Genomic DNA, 24,736 nt, shown 5'->3' with positions numbered 1-24,736 from the left:
TTTTGGGTAGTCGATCAAGCTTCCTGATCGCCATGGAAGAGCCACAACGAACCAGCAGCCAGTACGACGGAGGAGACGATGTTCACCACAGGCCATCCTTCCAGAGCTATCATGACACTCATACAACACTTGATGTTCCCGAGAAGTCTGATGAACCCGTAGTTAAGGAACCCAAAGACGAAGAAGCTATCCGGGAGAGTGAGAAACAGGTCGAAGCACCACAGGAGAAAGACGCGATCGAAACGGTCTCGGAAGAAGTAACTCTGACGCAGGTCCCCAGAGCGTTTCCATTAATCAGGACCACACGAGCTCGCCCACCATCCGCTCTTCGTACCACAGTTTCTACACCAGATATGTGCCAGCGAGTGGTATCACCCGATGGATCGGTGAAACGGGAGTGCTCCTTTGATATTCTGGGCTTGTCGAAAGAGGAAGTCCAGGCTATCCTGGCCGCCGCTGGAGGCACTGGGGGCCGAGGGGTGTCAATGGCAAGCACGCAGCCCGCGCGAGATGTTGGCGAGAGCAGTGGGGAGAACCGGGAAGAACCCCAGGTTCCAGAGCAGGCTCATCCTCGCTGCCCAACATGCATGAGCATTCTCGCCGGCGAGCTTGATATCGCGGCCTTTGAACCCGCTCAACAGCAACAGCAAGAACAAACCCAATACCCCCAACCACCAACCGGAACCCTCACCAAAAGCTCTTCCCTCAAAAAGTCCCCCGCCACTTCTACCCCCTTTCCATACTACGCCTCCAGCCACGCCACCTCGGACGATGAAGAAGAAATGATCGTCTCCTGGGAACCCGACCACGACACGGGCAACCCGCACGAGTGGTCCCCCGGCAAGAAAGCCTGCATCCTCATCACTTGCATGATGCTCATCATCAACTCAACCATGGGCTCTGCCCTCCCAGCCAACGCCCTGCCTTTTATCTCAGACAAATGGGACATTACCAACGAATCCCAACAAGTCCTCCCCATCTCCGTCTATCTGATCGGCTACGTCATGGGCCCCATCCTCTGGGCCCCCCTTTCCGAGCAATTCGGCCGCAAAATCCCAACAATGATCACCTTCCTAATATTCACCGCCTTCACCCTCGCAACCGCCCTCGCAAACAGCTGGATCATGTTTCTCATCTTCCGCCTCCTAACCGGAACCTTCGCCTCCGCCCCCATCGCCATCGTCCCAGGGATAATCGCCGACATCTCCCCCAACCCTCGCACTCGAGGGAGGAACATGGGGTTATTCTTCATGACGACCGTCTCCGGGCCTTTACTCGCCCCAATCATATCAGGCTACTGCTCCGAAACAATCGGCTGGAGGTGGGCGTTTTGGATTGGACTTATTTACGCGGGATGCACACTTGTCCCCTTGTTCTTCCTCCCAGAAACATATGGTCCTGTCCTCCTCAAGCGACGCGCTGAGGAGATTCGCCTTCATGACGCCAAGGCTAGGGTGGTGGCGCTGCATGAGATGGAGAAGAAGTCGTTCAGGGAGTTGACGACTGTTGTTTTATACCGGCCCATCAAGATGCTCGTCACGGAGCCGATCGTTAATACTTCGTGTGCTTACCTCGCGCTTTGTTATGCCATCTTTTACATGTGTTTTGAGGCGTTTCCGATCATTTTCACTGGGGTTTATGGGCTCTCGCCGGGGGAGTGCGGGTTGACGTATCTGGCCGTTGGGGCGGGGTGCTTACTCGCGTTGCCGATCTTTTTTGTGTGGGATAGTGTTCTGAGGTCGGCGATGGCGAGGAACAAGGCGTGGACTAGACAGGAGGAGTACAGGCGGTTACCGCTCGCGTGTGTCGGGGGGCCGATGTTTGTGATTAGTCTTTTTTGGTTGGGATGGACGGCGAAGGAGGGGGTTCACTTTTTTGTGCCGATGCTGGCGGGGGTGCCGTTTGGGGTGGGGTTTATGTGTATTTTCCAGGCTCTCTTGTTTGTCCCCCTCTCCTAACCCCCCTTCCCCTGATAGTTACTGATGTTGGGTGTGATGGGGATAGGAACTATTTGACCGACGCGTACGAAGTCTACGCCGCGTCTGCCAACGCTGCCGCGTCAACCTCCCGCTCTTTGCTCGCTACTGTCTTGCCTTTGGCTACTCTCCCCATGTTTGAGAAGTTGGGGATAAGCGGTGCTTGCTCGCTGCTTGGGGGCGTGAGCACGCTCATGTGTGCTATTCCCTTTGTGTTTCTCTGGCAGGGGGACAAGATCAGGTCCAACTCCAAGTTTTGTCTTGCGATCCGGCAGCGGAAGGAGGAGCAGCAGCAAAAGATTGAGGAGCAACGGAGACGGTCACAGGCGAGGATTCTGGAGAGGGTGAGTGCCCGGGCTGGGGGGGAAAAACAAGTGGTTATCCAGGGGAAGAGGGTTGGGAGTTCGGGGAGTGATCAATCTGGGTCTGGTGGGATAGGGGAGGGGTCATCTGGCAGTTTGGGACGACTGCCCGGGGTGAAGGTTGTGGTGGAGGAGAAGAAGGAGAAGGGGAAGGGGGTGGAGGTGCGAAGAGTAATAGTTTAACTACGAAGTGAAGATTGGGTATTATACGCTAGATGTGGGGGGCCGTGGAGTACGAAGGGTGCAACGGGGGTGATGGTGGGACAGGCATAATACGGGGCGTTTTTGCTTTCTCTTGACCATCTTTTAACATTTAGTTCTTATTTTATTTTTTTGGCTTTCCACGGTTCAGAACGAGCATTGAGAATTTCCCATCATGTATAGAGAGCATCAAACTTATAGATATCAAAATACTCAGCTTTCTTTGTACCTTTCAACACTTCAGTTCTTCAGAAACGCTTGGGCTCCAAGACATCTCCATCCCCCGTCTGTCTTCTTTTTTTAACCCCAAAAAAAGTAGGTAATACAACAAAAATCAGGTATATCAGAAAGCCCAAAGCCACTCAATAGTTCAAACACCCCTCAAAAAGGTCCGCTTGATGAAAAAAGTGACAGTATACAATATACAAGCATCTCTTTCTCCCACCCTCCCAAAAATGACCAATCAACCAACCCAACTCAATGCTAGTAGTTTATCAAATGTTCATCCCAGTTATTCATCATCCCGTCCAAAAAAAAATCAATTGCCGTGTGCCCCGACAAATATAACAACATGTAAAACGCCGGTTTCCCTCGTACACCGCATCAAAACAGGTCTCTTAGCCGACAAGACGCTACAACACGTTATCCCGTGGTTGGTTGCTACCCCAGGATCGATAGCCCTCCTCCCCCCCCTGCCTCCCTCTACAGGAAGTAATCACCCGGCCCTCTCCTCCCAGCTGGCACATGGCGCTGATCATCCGGCACAGCCGAGAAGATGCTAAACTTGGTATTGAGCTGCTCGTCCACCGTCATGATCGACGCCACATTACCACAGCGATAGCAGTAATTCGGTGCTGACCAGACCGTCACCACCGACCGTTCGCTGAAGTGATACTAACAATATCATTAGCAAACATCCCTCAAACCCCCCAGACACACACAATCCCGAAAAACACATACCTTGTAACCCTCATTCACCAACTGATGCGCCCTCGCAATCGTCTTCAGCCCATTCACGTGGTTAAACTCGGTAGCGACCTTATCGCCAAACAGCCAACCTGCTCCTCTCGGGCTCACCGCCCACGTGTCGATATCCTCCGGGTCACTCCACACCAAATCGCAAAACGCACCTTCATGCGGGATCTCCTGCGCTCTAGCCACAACACGGATCTGGTCGATGGTTCTAATTTCGGGCGACAGGCCGCCGTGGACGCACAGGACGGTCCCGTCCACGATTGCCGCGAGGACTAGAAAGTCAAAGACTTGGCAGCAGGCCTTCCAAACGGAGGCGTTGCCGTATTTTTGCTGGCATTCTTCGTAGAAGCCGTAGACTTGGGTGATTTGACGGGATTCGTGGTTGCCGCGGACGAGAACTATTCTGTCGGGGTATCTAGGAAGGGATGTTAGTGGGGGTTGGGCTCAGAAAGGGAAGAGAGATCCGGACTTGGCTTTTAGACACATTAAGAGAGTAAATGTTTCCAGACTGAAATACCCTCTGTCGACGAAATCGCCCAAAAAGACAAACTTGGTGTCTGCTGACTGGGTGAGCCCCTCGTTTGGAGGGAGGATGGCCTCGGTGGTTGTGTCCCCCTCGACGATCGTTTCGTTTGGATCTGTACTTATTGGGGCTGGGCCAGAATTTATGACCTTCTTTTGCAGCTTGGGATCGGTGATTTCGCTCGGGGGCTCAATGTCGTCGGATGTGATGACTGCTGTGACTGTCTGGGGCGCCTGGACGTTGTTGTCGCCCGGCATGCCACCAGCCACTCGGAAGAGCTCTAGGAGATCGTAGAACTGGCCATGAATGTCGCCGCAGATGGTGACAGGGGTGACTACTGGTTGGATGTTGGACTCCTCCATCAGGACCTCTTTGACCATTTCGCAGAGCTGCTTCATGACAGACTCTGGTAGGTAGTGGCATTGTTTTGCTTCTTCGAGCCACTCGTCGAGACCGGCTCCGGGTCGGAGATTCGCCGGGCCCGGCTTTGGCGCTGCGGTCATGGTTCTGGAATTAGGGGGTTGGTGGGGAGGGAGGGAGGGGAGGGGACGAGGTATTGCGCAAGTGTGTTCTGGACGGTCGTTTGTTTTCGTCGAATGATGCTTGTTACACACGGAGTGATAGTGATCTCGGGGGTATCAAATCAAGGGCAGGCCGAGAATAGCAGCAGCAGAGCTTATAGCAGCCAATCTCGGTCGAGAAGTAGTAGTTGGTGATTGTGTAAGGCGGGGAGCGAAAGCAGGCTCTCTCAGCCGAGATTTACGCGCTCAGCGACGGCGTCAGAGCCAAGCACTCAGCCAGCAGCCAAGTTGCTGGTGGGATCAAGATCATGGTCCGTGCGTTGCCAATTGGAAGGGGACCCTGATGACATTGACAGGGAAGAGGCTGATAAGGCTGGCCCCCACCTGTTTATCGGAGTCTGGATTTCTGGGGCCTTCAACCTTGTAAAGCCATCTCTCACTGTCACTTACCCTCAGACAGTCACCAGCGCCCTTTCACTCAGTCACATGTTTCCTTTAGACGAAGGGACTGTGAATTCTCTACCAGCTGTCGCGCTTTCTTTAATCATTTCAATCATTTTAAAGCCCATAAATTGCGTGGCGCAATCAGTGTTTTCTGAGAACCCCGCTTACACTGAGTGAGCCAACCCACCGACATCGAGCATTGATTATCATCATACCTGGTAGCCTCATCATATCTGGTTCAACCACCACACAGCTTGACCATGTCAACTCCACAGTTGTTATCACGAAAGGCAAACGGCACTACAGCAGTCGCCCAGTCTTCAGCCGATTCCCCAAAAGCAACCAAGACCAAGGCACCCGCCAATGGAGAAAAAGTCGTGATCCGTCGCCTACCACCAGGTCTTACCGAAGCAGAGTTCCATGCCATTTTGGGCGATGAATGGAAACTCGGAGATGGCAAGGTCGACTGGTACAAGTGGTATCCTGGTAAGGTCTCGCAACAGTAAGTGCCATGATCAGACAGCCTCTCGCCCCATATTGACATGAGACTAGCCCTTCAAAACCGTCGACACCAGCTCGGGCATATCTCCATGTCTCGCAGAGAGATCAGTTGCCAGAACTCCTCCGCAAGGTACAAGAGGCCAAGTGGGAAGATGCGAAGGAGACCTACAACGATCCAGCCCTTGTCGCTCCACCAACCGTCGAGTTCTCCGTCTACAAGAAGATTCCCAGCGAGAAGAAGCGTGTGGACGGCCGACAAGGGACCATCGATCAAGACCCGGAGTTCATGGCTTTTCTGGAGAGCCTTGCAAGCCCAGACGGGAACAAAGAGGGTGTCACTGCTGAACCGGAGCCCGAAGAGGAACCCGAAAAGACCACCACGACACCTCTGATTGAGTATCTGAAGGAGAGGAAGGCTGCCAAGGCAAAGGAAATCGCTGCTGCTAAGATCGCAATGAAACATGCCAGAACGGAGTCACTGACTGGGAAGGGCAAGGCACCAGCTACCAGTGCTGAGGAACCCAAGAGGAGAAGCACCCGGGACAGAGAGTCGAGAACCGAAAGGGAGAGGGCCACCGAAAAGGCACCCGAGAGGCCCAGGGAGTCGGTCAAGATCTTGACCAAGAAGGCTGTTGCCGCTGCAGAGGCTGCCGCGGAGGCTGCTAAGGTGGCAGCCATCCAAAAGTCAACTCAGTCCAGCGCACCATCCGCATCTTCGGAGGCTCCATCGAAGAGCCGTAGGGCAGGCATTGCTGCTGCTGCGCGTATCCTACAGCGTGACCTGGGTCTGAGCTCTAGCAACGCTCACCGCAAGGCCAGAATGGATGCAGCCAAAGCGGATGCCGATAGCAAGGGCAGTGCTGCGAAGGGACCAGCGAAGGAAAATGTCCCAATCGCTCCTGAGCCAGCACCACCCGCCCCTCCTGCTCAGCCGTCGTCATCTGCTCCACCCAAGTCACAACAACAACAACAACAACAACAGCAGCAGCAGCAGCAGCAACAGCAACCAGCAGCTTCTTCCAATAGGTCTCGCAACAGAAGACGGGGCGGCGGTGATGAGGGTGGAAAGTCAAAGGGGGATAATAAAGCCGACAAGCAGGCCGACACAACGCCTCCGGCACCAGCACCTGCACCAGCTAAGCCTGTGCTTCTTCTCAAGAAAAGAGAGACACCACAGGCCCAGCGTCAGCAGCCATCAGCCCCTGCCACTCCTGTTTCGGCTATGGCATCACAGTCTACACCGACGACAGCCGCACCCTCCCAACCTGCTGCACCGAAAAATGCATCAGCAAAGCAAGGCGGTGGCGGCCGAGAATCCAAGAAGAACGCCGGACCTGCTCCCAGTTCAGGCGCGACACGAGCTTTCATTAAGCATGCAAACCACTCACAGGGTGTCACCGAGGCGCTGCTCAAGGATGCCTTGTCGGCGTATGGCACTGTTACTTCAGTGGATATTGATCGCAAAAAGGGGTTCGCGTATGTCGATTTCACAGACCATGCTGGGCTCGCCAAAGCTATGGCCGCCAGCCCGGTCACGATTGCGCAGGCTACAGTACAGGTGCTGGAGAGGAAGGATATGACGGCTAAGAAGGGGGGGCAGTCGTCGGGTTCTACCCAGGGGAAGAATGCCGCTGCCTCTGCTTCTGCTACTACTGCGTCTACGCCAACCCCAGCTCCTGCGCCGGCAGCTGCGTTGAACAGTACCGCGCCGGAGAAGCCTGCTGGGGAGCAGCAACCGAAGGAGAGCAGGCGTAACCCGCGTCGGAGCAAGCGTGGTGGTCGGGATAACAAGGATAAGGATGGGAAGGAGGGTGGTGGAAAGGGTGGTGGTGTAGGCGGCTCTGCACCTGCTGCCGCTGCTGCTTCTTGTTAAAGATAAGGAGTTGGAGGGTTATACTTGCCGCCGGACAGCGTGAGAGTGTGATTTGGCTTGCTGTCTTCGACGATAATGCCTGCCGAGGACCATTATAGCAGAGGAAATAGACAACCAGCGAATATTTTCATTTAAAGAATCTTGGTCTGCAAGACCTTATTTCGGATGGGCTTGATGTGGGCCAGGTGTCGGTCGATGTTACTCATTTAGGCCAGTGAGGACCAAGGCAAAGACCTATTCGAAGGCCTTTAGCAGCGACCACTTGGGCCGCACTCCAGATCTAAAGTGATCTACGACCTGGTTTCCGGTTTGCCCGAGTTTGCGAGGCCTGTTGTATCGGGGTGCCTTTAGGTTCATGCGCACTATGCCAACATCGCTTTCAGTCATCAATGTAAACGACTGTCCAATCGTAAGATGTGACTGCACCACTACACCAAGAATATGCCAAAACGCCTAGTCGGTAAGCATGCGAGAGAATTCAATCCCCAAACGAAGGAAGAATCGAACAAACGATGGATTCAGTGGTTCCAGGCAATGGGATCGGTACCTAAGAATTGAGGCGAAGTCACGGAGCCTGGCTGAAGTATTACTCATACCGCAGCTGCGTCACCGCTACTACACTTGTACGAATGTCAGACTTGAAGTGAATGGGTGGAGGAGTTCAAATACCACTTGCTGTCACCGGCCTCTAGCTGTTGATTTCTCAGTTGTGGCATTTCGTCTTGTGGCAGCAACCATGGGAGTACTTAACCGACACCGCCCAGCGCACAACACGAACCTCTGGAACACGACTCACAACCTCGCGATATGGTAAAATGGAGGGGGAATACAAGCACAAGAACTGCCATGCCCCGGGTTGGGGTGTGGTCTAGATTGCTACAGCAAGACCACCTAGGTGGATGACCGGTCCTACGGAACACGACAATTCTAGTCTACGACGGCCCACGAGACTACAGAACCGATCCCAGCATACTGGGGAATATCGAAACTTTTATACGGCCGTGATCGAACGATACGTGAGATCATCCCAGCTTAGGAAGAGGGACCATGAAACCAAACACTGCAGAAAGGCCGAGACCCATCCATAGGTTGAACAAGTCCAGTAAGATCACCTTTGCGGACTCTCGGCACAACTGACTTTACTGATCGGATCGATATGGACGACTGCCACAATCAGAATCTGTCGAGAAAATCACACGATATTACACCAAAGGTCCTGGAGTCCGAGGTTACAACGTTGAACAACTGCACCCATTCACAACACCACCCCAATCTACCTTACCCACCGTGAAACACCAACAACCTGGAGTGGTCATCAGACTTAAAAGAAGCGGCACGACTGGAACGACGTTGAACACAGTCGGGATTCTTCTCGGCCCAGGAAATAGCTGAATGCGATTATGTCTCGATCATGCAGTTGTTAACCGAGCACGGGTGTGAAGGAGTAGGCAGGCACATCGCTGAAGCTGGTGTTTTCCCACATCGGCTTTTTTACCTACCTTTCGCCAACTTCACCCGTACAACCTGGGCTTCCTTTCAGTTGCTGGTTGGATTGGCATTTGTAAGCATCAGGGTTCGATATAACGGTTCTGAGTTCGCGGTGCCGGCCTGGACACCTCGCTTCCAACTTATCATGATTGGGGGGATAGGTACACAAGAGCGAGCAGACAGTTGGGACGGATGCGATGTACCAACCGCTTCCTTTCCCCCAAAAGGCAAACATCGCATGGAGAGAAAGGGATACACAGTTGATCGTCGTTGGTTGGTGATCACAGATGACCGAGAAATGGGCAGCCACTTTTTGATAGGTACGTTGACACCTCCCGCTCTCTGTACATGTTGGAAGTGGGTGTGTGGTTTGGTCTGCTTTGATACACAATCATATCGTCTGGCAAGCATAGATAAGAGAGGCCCGAGGGGATGTTACCTACGTATCGAGATCTGACCCAAAAAGGTGGACGTGTGAGTTGGGATTCCTTGTGCTTCCGCTCGGTCTTTGTCCTCGTCTCACAGGTCTGCATATCAGGAGTCATGGAAGGTCAAAGAAACAAGGAGAAAAGGAGGCACTGTGTCTGTACCTTGCACACCTGCCTTACTTATCGAACAGGTGGAATCTGGGGAGTCACAGTTTGATAGCGGGCATGATCAGGGAAGGACGAGAGCCAACGAGTCGCCCGTGAGACATTTCTGTCTGTATACCTGCCTTGCCCACCTACCTGACTCTGTGGAATTTGAGGAGTCGCAACCACATAACCAAGGCAAGGTGGAACACGAGCAAGGCAGAAGTACCTACCTTCACGCACAGATGATATCCAACATCTTTGTGTCTACTTCGAGGGCACTTCGGTTCTACTTCCCCCGAATAGATGGGAGTCAACCCGGGCAAATCGAGGCAGAAGTATCTCCACAGATCTTTGTCTACCTTGAGATCTCCTCGGTTGTACTTCCCCCGAACAATTTGGTATTGAACCCTTTGAACAAGGCAGATGGCAATACCTTCGCTATTTTCGGCTCTTCACCTCGGTCAAAGACGCGAAGGAGGCTGGGGAATCTATGATGATACCTTCTCCGCGTGGATATACCTGACATTACAGAAAGGGGGGTAGGCAGCAGGACGCTTCAAAGCGGGTATCCTGTCGTTTCAGTCAATATCGAGGAAAGTTGTAGGAACCACGCCGCTGCTTCCCCCTCGAGACAGCGGGCCGTCGATGTGGCGAGTCCACGACGGCCTATCAGTCAGTATCTTTGGAGGGTGTGGCCACGGGATGGGAGGGACTGGGGAGAAGATGAGAGATGATATTGCTGCCTTGCTCGGGTGCTCTTGTCACCATTTTCCCAACTAAAAATGAGCAGAGACGCTTGACGGACGGGTTCATCCTTGCAGAGCTGAAGGGGAGTCTGTTGGCTCGGTATGATGTACCATTTTGATGGTTGACCACCGAGGAGACAGGCCAATGGGTGAGCGGATAGTCTTGATCTGGAGGGTTGGTTGTGAGGCCGAGGTATCTGTCGATGTGTATACAACCGTGGCATGGTTGTGTATCTCCCCCAGGCTCCTCAGCCTGTGTGCTGGCGGGGTATCCTTGTTGAATGCAAGTCGTGCGGCACTCGCTCAGTTGTGCATAGCAGTGCTGAGCGCATGAGGGAATCCTTCGAGCTGTGGTCGGTATGAAAATGATTGGCACAGTTGAACAGAGGCGGGAGGATGCCATCGGTGCAGACCAGTCACGACATCAGAGGACAGAAACCAAAGGAATCCATAAGATACACATCCGAGGAACTGTCCACACGGCTGTGGTGTCACCAGTCAGGATGTAGTTCCAGGGCTGGAACTTCAGCCGACGACCGTAAAGGACTTGGAGCCCGTCTCGCCATCAGGCCACGAAACTGTTGAGGAGTGCCATCACAACATCTTGTTACCGAAGACAAGGCAACTGAAAACTCTGCAACGCCGTGGTCTTCATCCGATGCGGAGATCAGGAAGGAAGCTGGGCAACAAGGCAACCGGCCGTGGCCCCCTCGGCCACACCGGTAGATGAGATGGCCTGGCGAGGAAGAAAACGGGCAGGCGAAGACCGCGGACCGGTTCGCAAATCTAGAACCGGCTCGCTGGACCCTGCCGTTGTCTGTGAAGGGATCTGCGGTCTGGGCAGAGGGGCCTGGCCTCATCTGCTTCCTTCTTTCACGTTCTGCCTTCTTCCCCAGGAGGTAGTGCGTGTCCCAGATTGTCCCCCCATGACGAAGGCCGGTGACCAGGCCGGTAGCGTGGCCCTAGAGTACACCCTGCCTTGGTATACGTAAACCACTCGTCATATCTAGGGGGTGCCAGGGCTCAAAAGGCTAGATATTTCGGGCGGTTCTATTTCAAGGTCACAAGCCGAAAGGCGACGAGGCAGCGAGAAGATGTTTGCGGGTATGGAAATTCGGTCTCGCTTTTCTCGGATGGCAACACCATGGACTTGAACAGACATTCCGTGTGACTTCGGCGCTATGCCATCAGTCATGAATATGCCCCATGAGGCGATGGGCGGATCACGGCCCGTCGGCCGCTCACTTGTGATCAGCAAAACTTGTTCAAGGTGGGAATCCGGCGATCTGGGCATGTGTTACCGAAGGGGCCCATTTGTGTGAGTTCCCATGGAGTTATCCGAGCGAGGAGGTCGAGCTGCGCCGGTTGTGTCACCACTAGGGTTGGGGTTGACAGTGTCGCGGGTATATGTTCCTCCTACCACGTCTCTACCACCACCTCCCATCCCCTTCGGATGCCCTTCTGTCTGCCTTGTGGCTTCGGGATGGAAGGGCAAAGAACGCCACCTGAGAATTTGGCGCTTCATCTGACACTCAGGTGCTACACACACTGGCAGAGAGGTGGAATATTGCTGCTGTCAAAGCCGGAAACCAAAGGGTAAGTCGCTTTTCAAACCCCTTCAATTCAAGCATCCGAATCCTAACCTGAGGCCGCTTGTACGTGCCGTACCGCATTGGTGCCCTTTACACTGGTAAAGGTGTGGCTGAGTAGGAAAATAGCCCACGATAATTGTTTGAGCAGGAGAAATAATTCACCAGTGAGGGCTCCAATACCCTCCATTACCAGCGTCTGGACGAATAGCACATAATAGACTCGCGCGAGCCTCGTGCGGCTGCATCGTCCTGAAACTGCTGACGAAAGAGAGAGTTGCAATCGCAAGGCTTTGGCCGAGGCCTCCCCTTTGCTCTCTGCCCACCACCTCCTTGCTTGGCTGGGAAAAGAGGCGCAAAGTTGGCAGGTTGGAGGGTAGTGCTTATGTATGGAACTGGCACAGCAAGTAGAGATATGCGGCCTTTTGTGAGTTATCCATACTGAAAAAGAGGGAGGCAATAAGAGGGAGCATCAAGATGTGGATAGCAAGTGCTTACTGCGCCGCACAGCCTTGTCTCCAAGAGCAGGGACGCTGTCAAGCCACACTGACATTGCCATCACTCCTCCTCCGGACACCCCACACTGGCGTGACCCCGTCGAAAAGGAAGAGGCGGAACAAGATATTGAAATGGATGCCACAGACGATGCGGCTGCGAGGTTGTGATGCGGAAAGGAGGACGGAACTCAGCAAAACAAAGGAAAACGCTCAACGACAGGTCAACAGCGTGCTTGGTGGGACGGTTCGGAATGTCGATGCAGGGAAACGGCCGTCGATTCGTCCTCAAGGCTCCGAGAAACGAACAATATTTGACCAAGGAAAGCTTTGATGTTGGCGGTCCGGCTCCGAGAGAGAACAAAGATACGGAAACACAATTGTGTTGTTGGTTGTGGTGGTTGCTACAATGCAATGCTGCGCGCTTCGCACCAGATAATCAAATGTGGACCCAGGGTTCTCCCACACGCATCGCTGATTGGCTGACATGGCCAATGGAGGGGGCTTAGGGCCCAGGCCTCCGGTTACCTCAACTTCTTTACCAACCAACAATGTCAATGAGTGACCTCACATCGCGTCTATCTCGACAGTTTCGCAACAACCGCCGCACCACTGCCTAAGGTTACGGCCTGTCGATCTGCCGCAACCTCAATCTTGAGACTGATACTCACCTCTCACAATAGCTTGTGAGTTGTCCGTGGTTCCCCATGCCAGAGGCCGAGAACCAATGGATACTCCAACCTCCAGCGGATGCCCTCATCAACTCCACGAACATGTTTGCACTGCCTACTTGAAACACCGACTATATCACAGAGAAATAGTTTCTCCAGTGGACCACATGCATGCTCATACCCGGATGTCTAGGACTAAGAGTCCACGACGCCAGGCATCAAGATGATCTCGAGCAGTCATCTCTCTCTAGCGTCGGTCAGTCGGCCGCCAGGATGCACCATCCTAGAAGCAAGTGGTCTAGGGCTACTGTACTCAAGGTCACTGACCTGTCTACTTGCTGACGTTTACCCCATATGTTCCCTCTTCCAGATAATGCCCGGTGTGGCTATGTGCTTTACAGAGAGCGCCTTGTCTTCTCACCTCGAACCCCTGTCCACCCTCACCTGCGGCTGTTACATAGTTACACCTTTGACATTACTTTCCACGCTGCAAAGCGACTTGTAATGTTGTACCTGTATACCATCAGTCATGTCATTCTCTCTTTCTTTCTTTCTTTCCTGTCCCTCCCCGTCCGCCGACTACCTGTTTTGGGGGACCGCAGACCAGACCGGTGCCTGGGAGTCATTCCCATAAAAGACAGGCCTCTTCAGCCGTCCAGCCCTTGGCCGGGTCTCTCTCCCATCTCATTCGCTCAAAGCTACGTACCTTGCCTGACGCACTTACATGCACGATTGCTTGCATCTCCTGCAACCCGGAGCCTTCCCATAGTCATTGCCCCCCATTTTACTTAAATATCGAGGTTCCCACACCGTCTGGTCCCTCGACTTGACCGCTCTTCACCATTCACCTATCTTTAACTCAGTCGTCTACCAACACCGTCACCATTCACGCCTACAGACACATCCGCTCACCAGCAGCCTACATCAACATCTATCCACCACTGAGAGAGACCCCCGCTTCCTATATGTACGGCCCTCGAAGCAACAGAGTGCACTTTGAGTCAACGACACCAGGCGTCCCCGAGGTCCATATTCGTCGCACCCGGAGCGTAAATCGAGGACCTCGCCAGCCTTGCAGTCGTACTCGGAGTGCCGAACGAGTCCACACTCTTTGGGACGAAACACCAGTCGCCGACATGCAGGGCCGTGAACGCGGCGGCGGCGTAAGCCGCGAGACCTACGACCAGCTCTTCCGTGAGAACCACATCCTCCGGGTCCAGGTCCAGGAGCTAGAGGAGGACGTCCGCAAGGAGAAGGCCTTCAACTCGGAGCTTCGCCGCTCAGTCGAAAGCAACTCTGACAGCGAAGCCCGCAAGTCGACAAAGCTACGCGAGGCCCGCAAGAAGAATGCCCTTCTCGAGCTCGAGAACAGCAACCTCACGACCAAGATCCGGGACCTCAGCCGTCAGCTCAAGGACGCTCTTGAGGCCAAAGCGAGATATGTCGGCACTGAGTACGAGACCATGAAGCAGCAGGTTGCTGAGTGGCGCCGACGATACGATGACGCCAACCGCCGCATTGACCGGATGCGTGACAATCTCGATGAGCACATTGCTACCAACCGGGTGCTTCAGGCTGAGGTCGAGACGCTTCGGAGGGAGAATGAGCGGCTTCGGCGACGTCACCCTTGAACGGTTTTGGAACTTGAGGACAAAACCATTCGCCGATGAGGCGTGTACATTACGACAAACATTTTCTTCTTGGGCTTCTCGCGGTCATCAGCGGTTGTTTCTCTGAGCTATACATTGGATGCCGGCTTGATGGGGTTGAAAGAGTGAGTCAGTTCGCCGATGACTTGGCAACCTTGAATGCTAACCATTCAATCAGAAAACCAGAAAAAAAGACAACATCGACCTCAACATATCAAGCTTTCTTTGCTGCACCTCAGATTGTTTTCTCAACTTTTCCTTTACGATAACTACGTTTGGCTTTTTCTTACAACAACATATTTTCGGTTCTGGGTATTTTTTGATGGATCGCTACAGAATAGCACGAACATCCCTTTTTTTCACTTCTTGTACGAATAATGATAAGGTATCACGGTATGGGGGGGTTTGGGAATTGCTGCGGTTTGCTTTTGGACTTGTTTTCTTGGGATGGTTTAGAAACGTTACAGAATTTGACGTATGGCAGCACGTAAAGATGCAATAGACGGAAGCAAACTTTCACGACAGCAGAGACAGGGAATGGGTGGGCCAGGGCAGCAAGAGGGATATGCCTCACAGCAGAATATGAATATGGATTTTTTTTGATACAAATACTCCAACAGAACAATCGTCACACACAAAAAACCGGATCACAGCAGAGCCGAGGCAGACAGAAAAAAATAGACTTTTTTTTTGGAGATATTGTACAACATGATCTATACACGTGGTTGGTGTTTTTAGAGGGTTTGTGAGACGTGATGAGTGGTTTTGTCTTTTCATGAAGAACAGAGGGTTTAAATCTTTACAGAATCGGTAAAGAGATGGGATTTGGTTGGTTGGTTGTTGGTGGTGGTGGTTACTCAAGACTGCTTTGCCGAACTGACAACCGTATTTGTTTCGTGTTACCGAGACACAAAAAACAGGACATATTAATAATGGGGCCAATATCAACCTTGGCTTCAACCCCTTCGGAAGTATGTTTCGATATGATATCGCAACGGAGTTTCTTGATCATGACAGCTGAGTTTGAGGGGGCATTCCGTCAAGGAAAATGGTTTAAACTGGTCGGTTTAGGCAGGCTCCAGGCAGGCAGAGGGGTTTTCCCCACATTTTTCCACACACCAACATTTCGAATTATGTCTACTCGGGGTTATGATTTCTGTATTTGCCTAATTATTATTTTGGGTCACTTCCCCAGGTGCGTGTGTAGTGGCGAACATGAGCTAGACTTCGGACTGTGGGTGAGTGAGAGGACCGCATGCCTTACACGCAATCTTCCATACCTATCTCAACACCATCCGGATAAGGGTACCGCACATCTGGGAATCCTTCCTGATATGATATGAATCCTTCCGTCTACACCTGACGGCTTTACCTTGCTTTACGGTCCCCTTCCCCTCCCACCTCACCCCTAGAAAATCTACGTGGCCTCCCCCTCGCGGCTTCGGCTCCTCCTTGCCGGGGTCCTCGCCGTTGACTACGCCACAGATCCCCGGTCTACGTATGCAGTCCAGATGTCAAAATAACCGAAGCCGATGAAAAGCAGATCGAAGAGGACCAAAAAGACAGACGTCACGAACCAACAGCTCTCATCGGCTGTGCAAACTACCCTGGTTGAGGCTCAGAGTGGGGATCTTGCACAGCAGAAGGATTCTTGGTATGCATCATGCAGCGCCCTTGTGTCGAACGAGAAACCAAGCCCGCCCAAATCCCCCCTGCTGGAAAGGAGGGGGATTGACGAACGATGGCGATTGTGGAACGAAAACAAATACGAGATCGAGATAGCTTCACCAGCCCCCGTGATGATTTTTAGATTTCAGGTTGCACCAAAACAACTGATTTGACATCGGAAGTACCGCCCGCGCCCGGAGAAGGGACCTTGCCCGTTGTTCCACGGGCAAGGTGAGACGGTGATACCCTCGCTCGCCTCACCTTGGACACAAACATAAACATGGCAGATTCCCCCATCCGCCTCATGGCGCCAACCTACGGTTAGGAACATATCTACCTACCTACCTACCCCTACCTTACCGGTGGGGTTTCTGTCGAGATTCCAGACCGGTAGGGCTATTCATCCGGTGTAGCTGCCGCCGCCGTCAGATCAAGATAGTATGGATAGGATGAGGTGACGCCTGGCCGAACTGAAACGTCTGCACCTACAGCCCGAAAAAGGGAAACCCACACCTCGGTGTTAACAAGGTTCCCTTTTTCGAACGTGCATACAAACCCCATAGTTTAGACCACTGTATCTCGCACGCGCAAAAAATACGCACCTGGGCACGCACTCACCTTAGCATCTCTCACCTACTGACCTGCTTCACCTTTATCTGGTCTATCTCCCCGAAATCAAAAAGTCCTACCCGGAAGCCATTACCCCCTCCCCCGCAATTTCACAGAGATAGATAGATAAAAACCGCCCGGAGGCGAGAGAGAGCGGAAAATCCCCGTGTCAACCACCACGGATACCACCCACCCATCATTCTACCCTCCTCCGGACAATGCTCGTTCATGACCGCACTCCGGACTCGGACGTAGCACTCGATAGCACTGTCGACAGATGGTAGATAATCTATCCCTCATGAACATGCTATTCCCTGTTATCCATGTCTCGATCCCCTTTGTCTCTTTTAGAGATAGATGTCTTGTTTGTGTCGTGTGACACATCTCGGCCAGCTACATTACATATCGGAGGATTTTCTGTGACAAGAACAGGGAGGGTGGAGTGCGCAATGGCGCTTTTTTGAAGTTACATACCCTATCTATCGCGCTCATATGAGCAAGAGGAGGTTCAAAAAGATGAAGGAGGGGTGAAGAAAAGTGCGGGGTGGGGCATGGTGATGCGGGGCAACAGTGAGAATCACTGCAGGCGCAACGCAACGCAAGGCATCAGCCGTCCGGCTGCTGCTCGTCGATCCCCATCCGTCCTCGTCGCAAATGCGCGCGCGGTTGGTTGGAAAGGGGAAGGTAAAGGTGCATATGTACATGAGAAAGCTAAAGAAACATTGGCTTGGCTTGAGTCAACCGGCAGAGAGAAGAAAGTGACCTTCCGGGCCGGGGTGGGGCAGAAGAATGTGGTGACCCGGACGGAGCTCCTGTGATGGCGGGAAGAAGAGAGTGGAACGGAGGAGTAGTTCCACTTCTCTCTCGGCGTGTGGGCGGCGGCGGAGTCACTGGTGGGTTTGATGGAGCAAACCCGTTTGGTAGTTCTCCATCGATGGTAGGGCTGGGATGGGGTTACGGGGATTGGTGATGATGCTTCTTGATCCTTCCAGGTAACCGTGCTGCTGCCGGCAAAAGAGTCACAGAACCCATGGTGAGCTGAAGCGTTGCGTACGGATGTAACATGGCGCTGGGTGAGTGATCACTCAGGAGGGAAAAAAGACAGGTATGTGCTGCGGGAATCTAGATCGTGGGTTGTTATCAGATGGTGTGATTTGGAGGAGTACGGAGGACGGAAGGAGCGGTATCAAGTGATGGTGATGTCAAAGGTTGGGCAGGAGCGATGGTTATGGGGCACATGACGGTATATCGTGATGTTTGATCCTGTTTTGCCATCTGGACAACCTCTTGTTGAATCCGATCAACTGGTGATGGTCTTTCCCCTGCTATTGCTTTGGGTGGAGCTCAGCCCTATCCATTTCTTCGAGAACAAACAGGGGAGCCCACACACTCGAGCGCAGGCCTGGCAGAAAACGGTCAACTGACCATGGCGGGTCGGGAGCTAATCAGAACACAAGTCCTCCATGGGACTGCAATCTGAAACACACAAAAACAAGCAGAAGATGAAGGGGAAAAAAGGGCTACATGGAACGCATAAATGTGGACATCCTATAACCGACAATTACGGTGACTCACCGTCCGTCGCGCTACTCCATGGCCCAACACCACCAACAAGCGCGCCCTTTCTCCTATTTCTGACTTGTGGCCGTCTGAGCTCTGTGGTTGGTTATCCCAAGACAAAAGTGCAATTCTTCGTCGCCGACTTCATGATCACAAAGAGACTCTCGTGCGCCCGCCACGGCCCGCCGTACCCTCCTCCCAGTGTCGTGGTTCGCCAGACGGACGGTGCGACCGCTTGATATATGGTGTGGTTTTTGATATGGATGGGAGAATCTCCACACACACGTCCCGCAAAAAAGGGAAAAAAAAAACCCTCGGTGTAAGGAGACATTCGGACTGGAAGCTTGGCATGCTTGGACCTTGTGTGACAGGCAGAAGAAAACTGCCTTGGTGACAGGCAGAGGCGCCGGGCTCTGGTGGTGGTTCGCCAGGATTCCGGAGCACTGCCGCACACCATCTCTCGTCGCCTTGCTGATTGAGCCACATTCGAACACGGATTTTTGTTGTCTGAATGCCCAGGACTGGCTAGTACCTAGGGTGAGCGGACAGAGAAGAGGGGGAACAAAATCTCACTGACATAATCCACCACCATTTGCCCAAAAGCGTCAAGTTTGAGTTGGCAGCCGGGCGGTGCTCCGTCGCGCAGTCGATTTGTCCAGTTCAAAGTCCAGTGGTCCTTGGATTCGTAACAGGCGCGAGGCAACAGCGCCGGACCCCTCCCAGAGCCTCCCTCCCTTCTGATTCTTAAGAGGAGAGAGGTGTGTGCGACGGTGAGAAATTCGGCCTTTTCATTCTTCCTCCTGCACACCAAGCGAGATTTTCGTTCCTGACCTGGGGCTAAATCTGGTTTTCTTATACCCTCATTCTCGGTTAGGCTCTTTAGTGCTCTTTATCGTTGAGGCCCAACCCGACTCCGAGACACCATCCATTCTTGGTCTTTTTCTAGCCTTGGAGCACTTTTGTTCCCGCCCTTCCGCCCCTTGTCCAAAGTACCCCCTGGTCTGCCGGGGCCGCCTGTGCCATCTGTGCCATTCGCCCAATTTCCCCCCCTTTGGCTCGTTCCCGCGCACATTTTTTTTCTCACTTATATACCCCAAGTTCCAGTCGGGCACCTCTGCAGCTCCTCCCACGCCGACGGTCAAATCAACGCACAACACGATTTTTCAAGCTGCTTTAGCCTTACAGCCTTCTCCCCCTTCCAAGGGCATCACCGAATAACTGCCGTCGCCATGAGCAGAACAGTCCGCTGGGGCTCGCCCACCGAAGGGCACTACGAGCATCAGCGCAGCGACTCGGGTGTGGGTTCCTTCAGCGACTGCGAGAGTCGAACCTCCAACACCGACCGCGATCGCAACTTCTTGGCTTCTGGCTACGAGGACAACACAACCATCTACCAACTGCAGCGTGCTCTTGAGCAGACGCGCCAGCAACGAGACGACTTTTCCAAAAAGATCGCCGAGCTCGAGACCACCGTCCGTCAATTGCGCAACGAGATTGAGCAGAACAAGGCCCATGTGCGCGCCGTCACGGACCAGAATGAGCTCTTTACACACGAAAAGAAGACGCTCGCCGAGAAGAACAAGGAGCTCTCGGAACAAAACACAGCGCTTCAGGAGCAGCTCGACGACACGATTGAGAAGCTGAAGAAGTCCAATCGCAAAAGCACCGTCACCAGCTCGCCAACAGCCGCCAGCTCCACCACGTCCGAGTCCACCGAGGACAAGAAGCCACGGCGCAGCGCCAGCAAGCGCAGACCTGAGAAGGAAAAGGAGCGCGACGCCGACCGCGAAAAGGAGAAGCGCGAAAAGGAGCGCAAGAGGGAAAAGCGCGAAAAGGAACAACACCGCGAACACGAACGGCCTGCCGAAAAGGAAGACGACACAATTGACCGCCTGCGCCAGCGGTTCGACAAGCATCGCGTTGGCGACGAGAGCGACGCCAAGAGCGGCAGCATTGCTTCCTCCAAAACCGCCCGAGCAAGCCGACCGACAAGCAGCTATATCGAGCCACTGGGTCTCAGCACCCCCAGACCACAGCAGACTGTGCCGCCCTCGCCCGCGCGCCATCATTCCTACACGGCCCCTGGATACCCACCCTCGACCACGTATGCCAGCATTCGCGAGCCATCCGCCTACGCACAGGGCGCTCAACGGTCCGCTCACCCCCAGGTCTACATTGCCAGCGGAGAGTACGGTTACGAGGAGGAGGAAGCTGCGTACCATCCACATCAAGTCAGGACCGGTCGCAGCGAGCGGAGGTGATGTGCTGACGACAAGTTCGGTTGGTCCGGAAACGCGAATCATGATCTCCAATCCCGATTGTTTGGGTCGTGCGTGCACTTTCCGATTGGCCTGTACCTGACGATATGTCGCAGAAGCCTGTGGTTGGCGCCCGATGCTTTGCTACTTTTTTTTCTTCTCCATCTCTTTCAGGGTTGTCAGCTCTGATCAGCCCCACGCCTCACTTACACGCCCCTTACCACCCAACAACACCGTCACATTGTCCCGGCGACAACTCATCTCTGGTCAGCTGCGGCTCTTCCTGTTCACCTGGAGGCCGCCGCTCGCCGAGTTCAATTCCTTCCGTCTTACATCAGCTACACAAAACTACGCGCCAATATTTTCCAGAATCAGCCCCCCACAATACCTTTTTAACTGACTGGGGCTGGCTGTGCGGGTCGACCCGGCTGCCCAGAGTTCACATGGCGCTCCACTTGATTCCGTCATTGGCTGAGTGGAGATTTTCGGGAAGGGCGGGTCGACAAGGGGGTTCATCAAGCTTTTTCTCCACCACCACCACCTTTCCTAACCCTTTCCCACGATCTCCATCATCAGGGACCCTGGTGTATTCAACGGCTTTTTATGTTTGTCTCAAACATCACCACAATTTTGCTTCTTGGCCTCTTTTTTTATGAAGCAACTGTTTTGGGAATTTTTGCACATTTGGACATGGATTTTTTTATACCCCTATACCCCCCACCCTTTTTTTGTAACATCATTTTTTGTTAAAAAGTTTCTTGGGCAACCTCCTCATGTATTCACCATTTTTTTGTATCACAAGGGTTGGAAAGAAAGAGAAGGGAACGAACGCATTCGGGGTAAAATTCGGATGAGATAAAAGAGGGATCATCAATCATCATCATCATGATCATTGTCACTGTTGGGGATTTATATAGACCGTTTCTTTGGATGTGCAAAGCGTTAGATAGACTCTTTTTCTTTTTTTTTTTTTTTTTTTTTTTTTTTTTTTTTTTGGTGGAGGGGAAGCAACAAAAGATGGATTTTTCGTGGATTTAAAGTTGTGTTTATTGGGCCTCTCAACGGGCTTTTTCTTTGTTGTTGTTGTTGTTGTTGTTGTTGTTGTTGTTGTTGTTGTTGTTGTTGTTGTTTCTGTTGTTTAATCTTGTTTTTTGTTGCGAGTACTGGGATGGATGTTAAGGGTCTATGTGATGATGGATGATGATTATAGATGGACAAGAGGAGGGATGATCACTTGCATTTTTTGGGATAGTTTTGTGGAATTTGAATGGAATACGTTTTTGAGGAGACCCTACCGTGCTGGATGAAGTGTCTGATGTGATGTGATGTGTTTTGACTGAATGGTACATGTTACATTGTCTTACATATCGTCCTTGTTTCTATTGTCATCCCAGAGTTGTCCAGTGTTCGTAAATATACAAGAAGAACATCCGCTAGGTCTTCTCTTCCTCCCCTGCTCTTCCTCTGTCTCGTTCCCGTAACCTGAACCCCAGTCGATAGCAACCTCTATCTAACGTCCCGATTAGTGCCACTTGGTTGATATTACGTAAATTGTGAAGATGCAAAAGTAAGGAGTAGGATGAGCAACGACAACCCACAACTAAGGTCCAGATACATGACTTCAATGTCCAGGTGAAAGGTGACCCGCACAAAGAGCCCAGGAAAGTCCTGTAGCATAGCTATCTTCATCTTTTCGACGACCAAATGCCCAAGCTAGTTCTCGTGTTGCTTCAGCCTCACGCGACCGTCTTCCCCCGACCACTAACTCGCAGGTGCCGAGTGGTTCTGGGGAAGGCCGCAGTAGCTGCTCAGAGGGCAGAGCGTCGGGAGGTAAAGGACAACTTTGCTGGTTTGATAGCTTGCTTCGCCCTTCCCTACTGCCAGCTGCTGTAGCCTCATCGCTGGGGAGTCCCGGTTGCTGGAGCTGGTGGGATACAGGAGGACCTGGCAAGCTGGCGCAGGTAATCAGGTAGACAGGCTACGGAAAGTATTTGTCTCTCTCCGTCTTGAGTCAAACGGAAGGGTTGGTGGAGAGAAAGAGACGGTTTGCTGTGTGGGAAAACAGATTTTATTGGACGTTGCCAACCACCCCCCCTCCCCAACGCTACTACCAGTTGTCGGGGTCGACTTGAGGGGAAGGTAAATTGGCTAGCGCTTTTCTCGCCCTCACACCACGACCGGATGAAGTTAGCTCTCCTCCGGTTTTCCCAAGCCAGTGGTGGCAGCGGAGGGTCGAGGGGACGAGCCTATATGGCTGGTGAAGGTGGGGGGCCTGGTGAATTGAAGATGGTCTGGGAGGCAAGGCAATTAATTCTGCAAAGTACGTGAGTGAGGTATTTGAGACAGGGGTAGGAGGGTGTTGTTGTTTTGGCCCTGTGCTGCAGGTTGCTGAACTTGGGTGGCGGATTCCAGTGGTTATTGAGACAGAGTTACTGGAGCCGTCCTGTGCTTGGAGTTTTCATGAACTCTATAGCCGGCGGTTTCCGGTCCAGTGTTGTTCCGACGCAGCTTTGCTTTGGGCGGTGTTGTTGGTCGGCGACCTGAAGGCGATCTGTCGGTGAACGTTCCATCTTGACTGTGGTCATTCTGGCATTTTGGTTCCGGATGGTGGGATGGAAAGTGTGAGTTCATATACGAGAGGTGGACGTGATGGAGGATGATTCTGGCGTCTCATCTACGGCGAAACCATGCTCCAGCCCGCCATGTGTTCGATAGTGTGAAGGGTCTGGTTTGCTTCCAAGGCACAATAACACGGCTTCCCAGCGGGCGACCGTCTCAGAGCTCAGGCGATGATCATACCGTAAATGTTTGAATCTCTTGTAATGGTCGAACAGTGAAAGAGTTCAAGTTCAAGCTGACGAATGGTCGCGATTCTGACAAGCTGGATAAGGTACGTCAGGCATATCGCCCTCCTGACAATCTACCTTGACCTTCAGCAGCAACAACTTGTGGTAAGGTGCCTCGGTAGAGAGGCTATCTTCATCGAGAAAGAAAAATTCCGCAAGATAGACAACGTATTTCTTCATCCCTGCTACTGCCGAGTCTTTCTTACCGGCACATTATGGAACAATATGGCACGCCTCAAAGATGCCGGAGTGAGTGGCAATGCACTGAGAATGATCTAGCTTCTCTGGAGGCTGGCCAATTTGCCAGTTTTTTGATGCTTGAGAGGTACCTTGTCATAGCTGGTAGCCAAAGCTGAGCCACAGACCGCAGCACATCCCATGTAGTTGACCCTTGGTGGCTGGGGATATGGACGTGGTGTTGTTTGAGTAGGTAGGTGACCGTGAAAGTACGATGTTCAATTTCCAAGTCGGTGTAAGCGTCTTGTTTCTTGCTTTCAAGCTTGGGTAAGGTCAAGGACCACAAAAGCGGTAAGGTAGATAAACTCGAATTGATAGGGTAACTGAATATATACAAAACAACATAATGGCCATCGTGTGCGTGTGTCTGAAGATCTGAGCTAAGCAAAGAGCAACAGAAGGGTCGAACTCTAAAAGACATTCGAGCCCCCGGTGGTTGTTTGGCAGGGATGTTGCCGGTCGACCCTCGAACTCGGAGAGCCCATGACTGAAATTGACGTGGGAAAAGGTGCAATTACTGGACATGTTCTGCCTCGACAATTTCCAGTTCCCAGGAGGCAGGTATGTGGGATCCATGGTGGTAGCAGAATAGCTGAAAGTAGGTAGGTATACGCCAAACACCGCAGATGGGCGCCGGAGACAGGCGGCATGGCACTGTTGCCGTGGAAGGACGGAAAGGCGAACTATGTCTGAGGGTAGCAACGCTTCTTGTAAACACCAGGTACTTGCTTTTCACCATTAAATTGGTTCTTTTTGCCCTTCCACAACTAGTTCCCAGCCTACAGATCGTTGGTGGTAGTCGCGACGGGACCGAATGGAGGTGGGATAAAAGGCGGCTCACGCTGCTAACCAGACTGCGGATCGGGGATGGCATCAGGCTGATGATCCTGACGGAGGGAGGTATGGCGAGGTTTGGAAACCGGGCAGGTAGGTGATAGTTCCGTTGTTGACCAAGTCAGAGAAAATAGAT

The 24,736-nt window shown here is 52.7% G+C and overlaps 6 protein-coding genes across 6 annotated transcripts; 5 read left to right on the top strand and 1 right to left on the bottom strand.

Annotated features, from left to right (window-relative positions):
• Positions 1–32: 32 nt before the first annotated feature.
• On the top strand, positions 33–2,521 carry QC763_604840 (uncharacterized protein; the record flags this gene model as incomplete). Its single annotated transcript, XM_062914329.1, has 2 exons — positions 33–1,939; positions 2,005–2,521. 2 exons carry the CDS (start codon positions 33–35, stop codon positions 2,519–2,521), a joined length of 2,424 nt encoding a protein of 807 aa, XP_062762559.1.
• Positions 2,522–2,601: 80 nt separating this feature from the next.
• SIT4_2 (sporulation-induced protein) lies at positions 2,602–4,863 on the bottom strand. Its single transcript, XM_062914328.1, has 3 exons — positions 3,984–4,863; positions 3,500–3,929; positions 2,602–3,433 (listed from the first exon to the last, which is right to left on the bottom strand). Exons 1-3 carry the CDS (start codon positions 4,538–4,540, stop codon positions 3,242–3,244), a joined length of 1,179 nt encoding a protein of 392 aa, XP_062762558.1. The 5' UTR covers positions 4,541–4,863; the 3' UTR covers positions 2,602–3,241.
• A 112-nt stretch (positions 4,864–4,975) lies between these two features.
• On the top strand, positions 4,976–7,497 carry QC763_604820 (uncharacterized protein). Its single transcript, XM_062914327.1, has 2 exons — positions 4,976–5,504; positions 5,555–7,497. Exons 1-2 carry the CDS (start codon positions 5,263–5,265, stop codon positions 7,374–7,376), a joined length of 2,064 nt encoding a protein of 687 aa, XP_062762557.1. The 5' UTR covers positions 4,976–5,262; the 3' UTR covers positions 7,377–7,497.
• A 5,025-nt stretch (positions 7,498–12,522) lies between these two features.
• QC763_0089840 (uncharacterized protein) lies at positions 12,523–12,833 on the top strand (the record flags this gene model as incomplete). Its single annotated transcript, XM_062906234.1, has 2 exons — positions 12,523–12,655; positions 12,778–12,833. 2 exons carry the CDS (start codon positions 12,523–12,525, stop codon positions 12,831–12,833), a joined length of 189 nt encoding a protein of 62 aa, XP_062762556.1.
• A 1,071-nt stretch (positions 12,834–13,904) lies between these two features.
• On the top strand, positions 13,905–14,570 carry QC763_604810 (uncharacterized protein; the record flags this gene model as incomplete). The annotated part of the gene is made up of 1 exon (XM_062914326.1): positions 13,905–14,570. The coding sequence occupies one exon, from the start codon at positions 13,905–13,907 to the stop codon at positions 14,568–14,570; it is 666 nt and encodes a 221-aa protein (XP_062762555.1).
• Positions 14,571–19,654: 5,084 nt separating this feature from the next.
• Positions 19,655–20,686, top strand: QC763_604800 (uncharacterized protein; the record flags this gene model as incomplete). The annotated part of the gene is made up of 1 exon (XM_062914325.1): positions 19,655–20,686. The coding sequence occupies one exon, from the start codon at positions 19,655–19,657 to the stop codon at positions 20,684–20,686; it is 1,032 nt and encodes a 343-aa protein (XP_062762554.1).
• Between the last annotated feature and the right edge of the window lie 4,050 nt (positions 20,687–24,736).

The sequence above is a fragment of the Podospora pseudopauciseta genome, chromosome 6 (assembly GCF_035222475.1).
Source record: "Podospora pseudopauciseta strain CBS 411.78 chromosome 6, whole genome shotgun sequence".
Taxonomy (NCBI): Eukaryota; Fungi; Ascomycota; class Sordariomycetes; order Sordariales; family Podosporaceae; genus Podospora; species Podospora pseudopauciseta.
Note: the sequence above shows the minus strand (reverse complement) of the source record. Positions and strands in the feature narration are given on the sequence as shown.

What these genes read in the sequence shown, in the direction of transcription:
- QC763_604820 (XM_062914327.1), top strand. Translation starts at nt 5,263, where the DNA reads ATGTCAACTCCACAGTTGTTATCACGAAAGGCAAACGGCACTACAGCA. An exon ending in CCTGGTAAGGTCTCGCAACA is followed by an intron (nt 5,505 to 5,554) that starts GTAAGTGCCATG and finishes ACATGAGACTAG; the next exon opens with CCCTTCAAAACCGTCGACAC.
- SIT4_2 (XM_062914328.1), bottom strand. Translation starts at nt 4,540, where the DNA reads ATGACCGCAGCGCCAAAGCCGGGCCCGGCGAATCTCCGACCCGGAGCC. An exon ending in TTAATGTGTCTAAAAGCCAA is followed by an intron (nt 3,930 to 3,983) that starts GTCCGGATCTCT and finishes ATCCCTTCCTAG; the next exon opens with ATACCCCGACAGAATAGTTC. An exon ending in TGGTGAATGAGGGTTACAAG is followed by an intron (nt 3,434 to 3,499) that starts GTATGTGTTTTT and finishes TGATATTGTTAG; the next exon opens with TATCACTTCAGCGAACGGTC.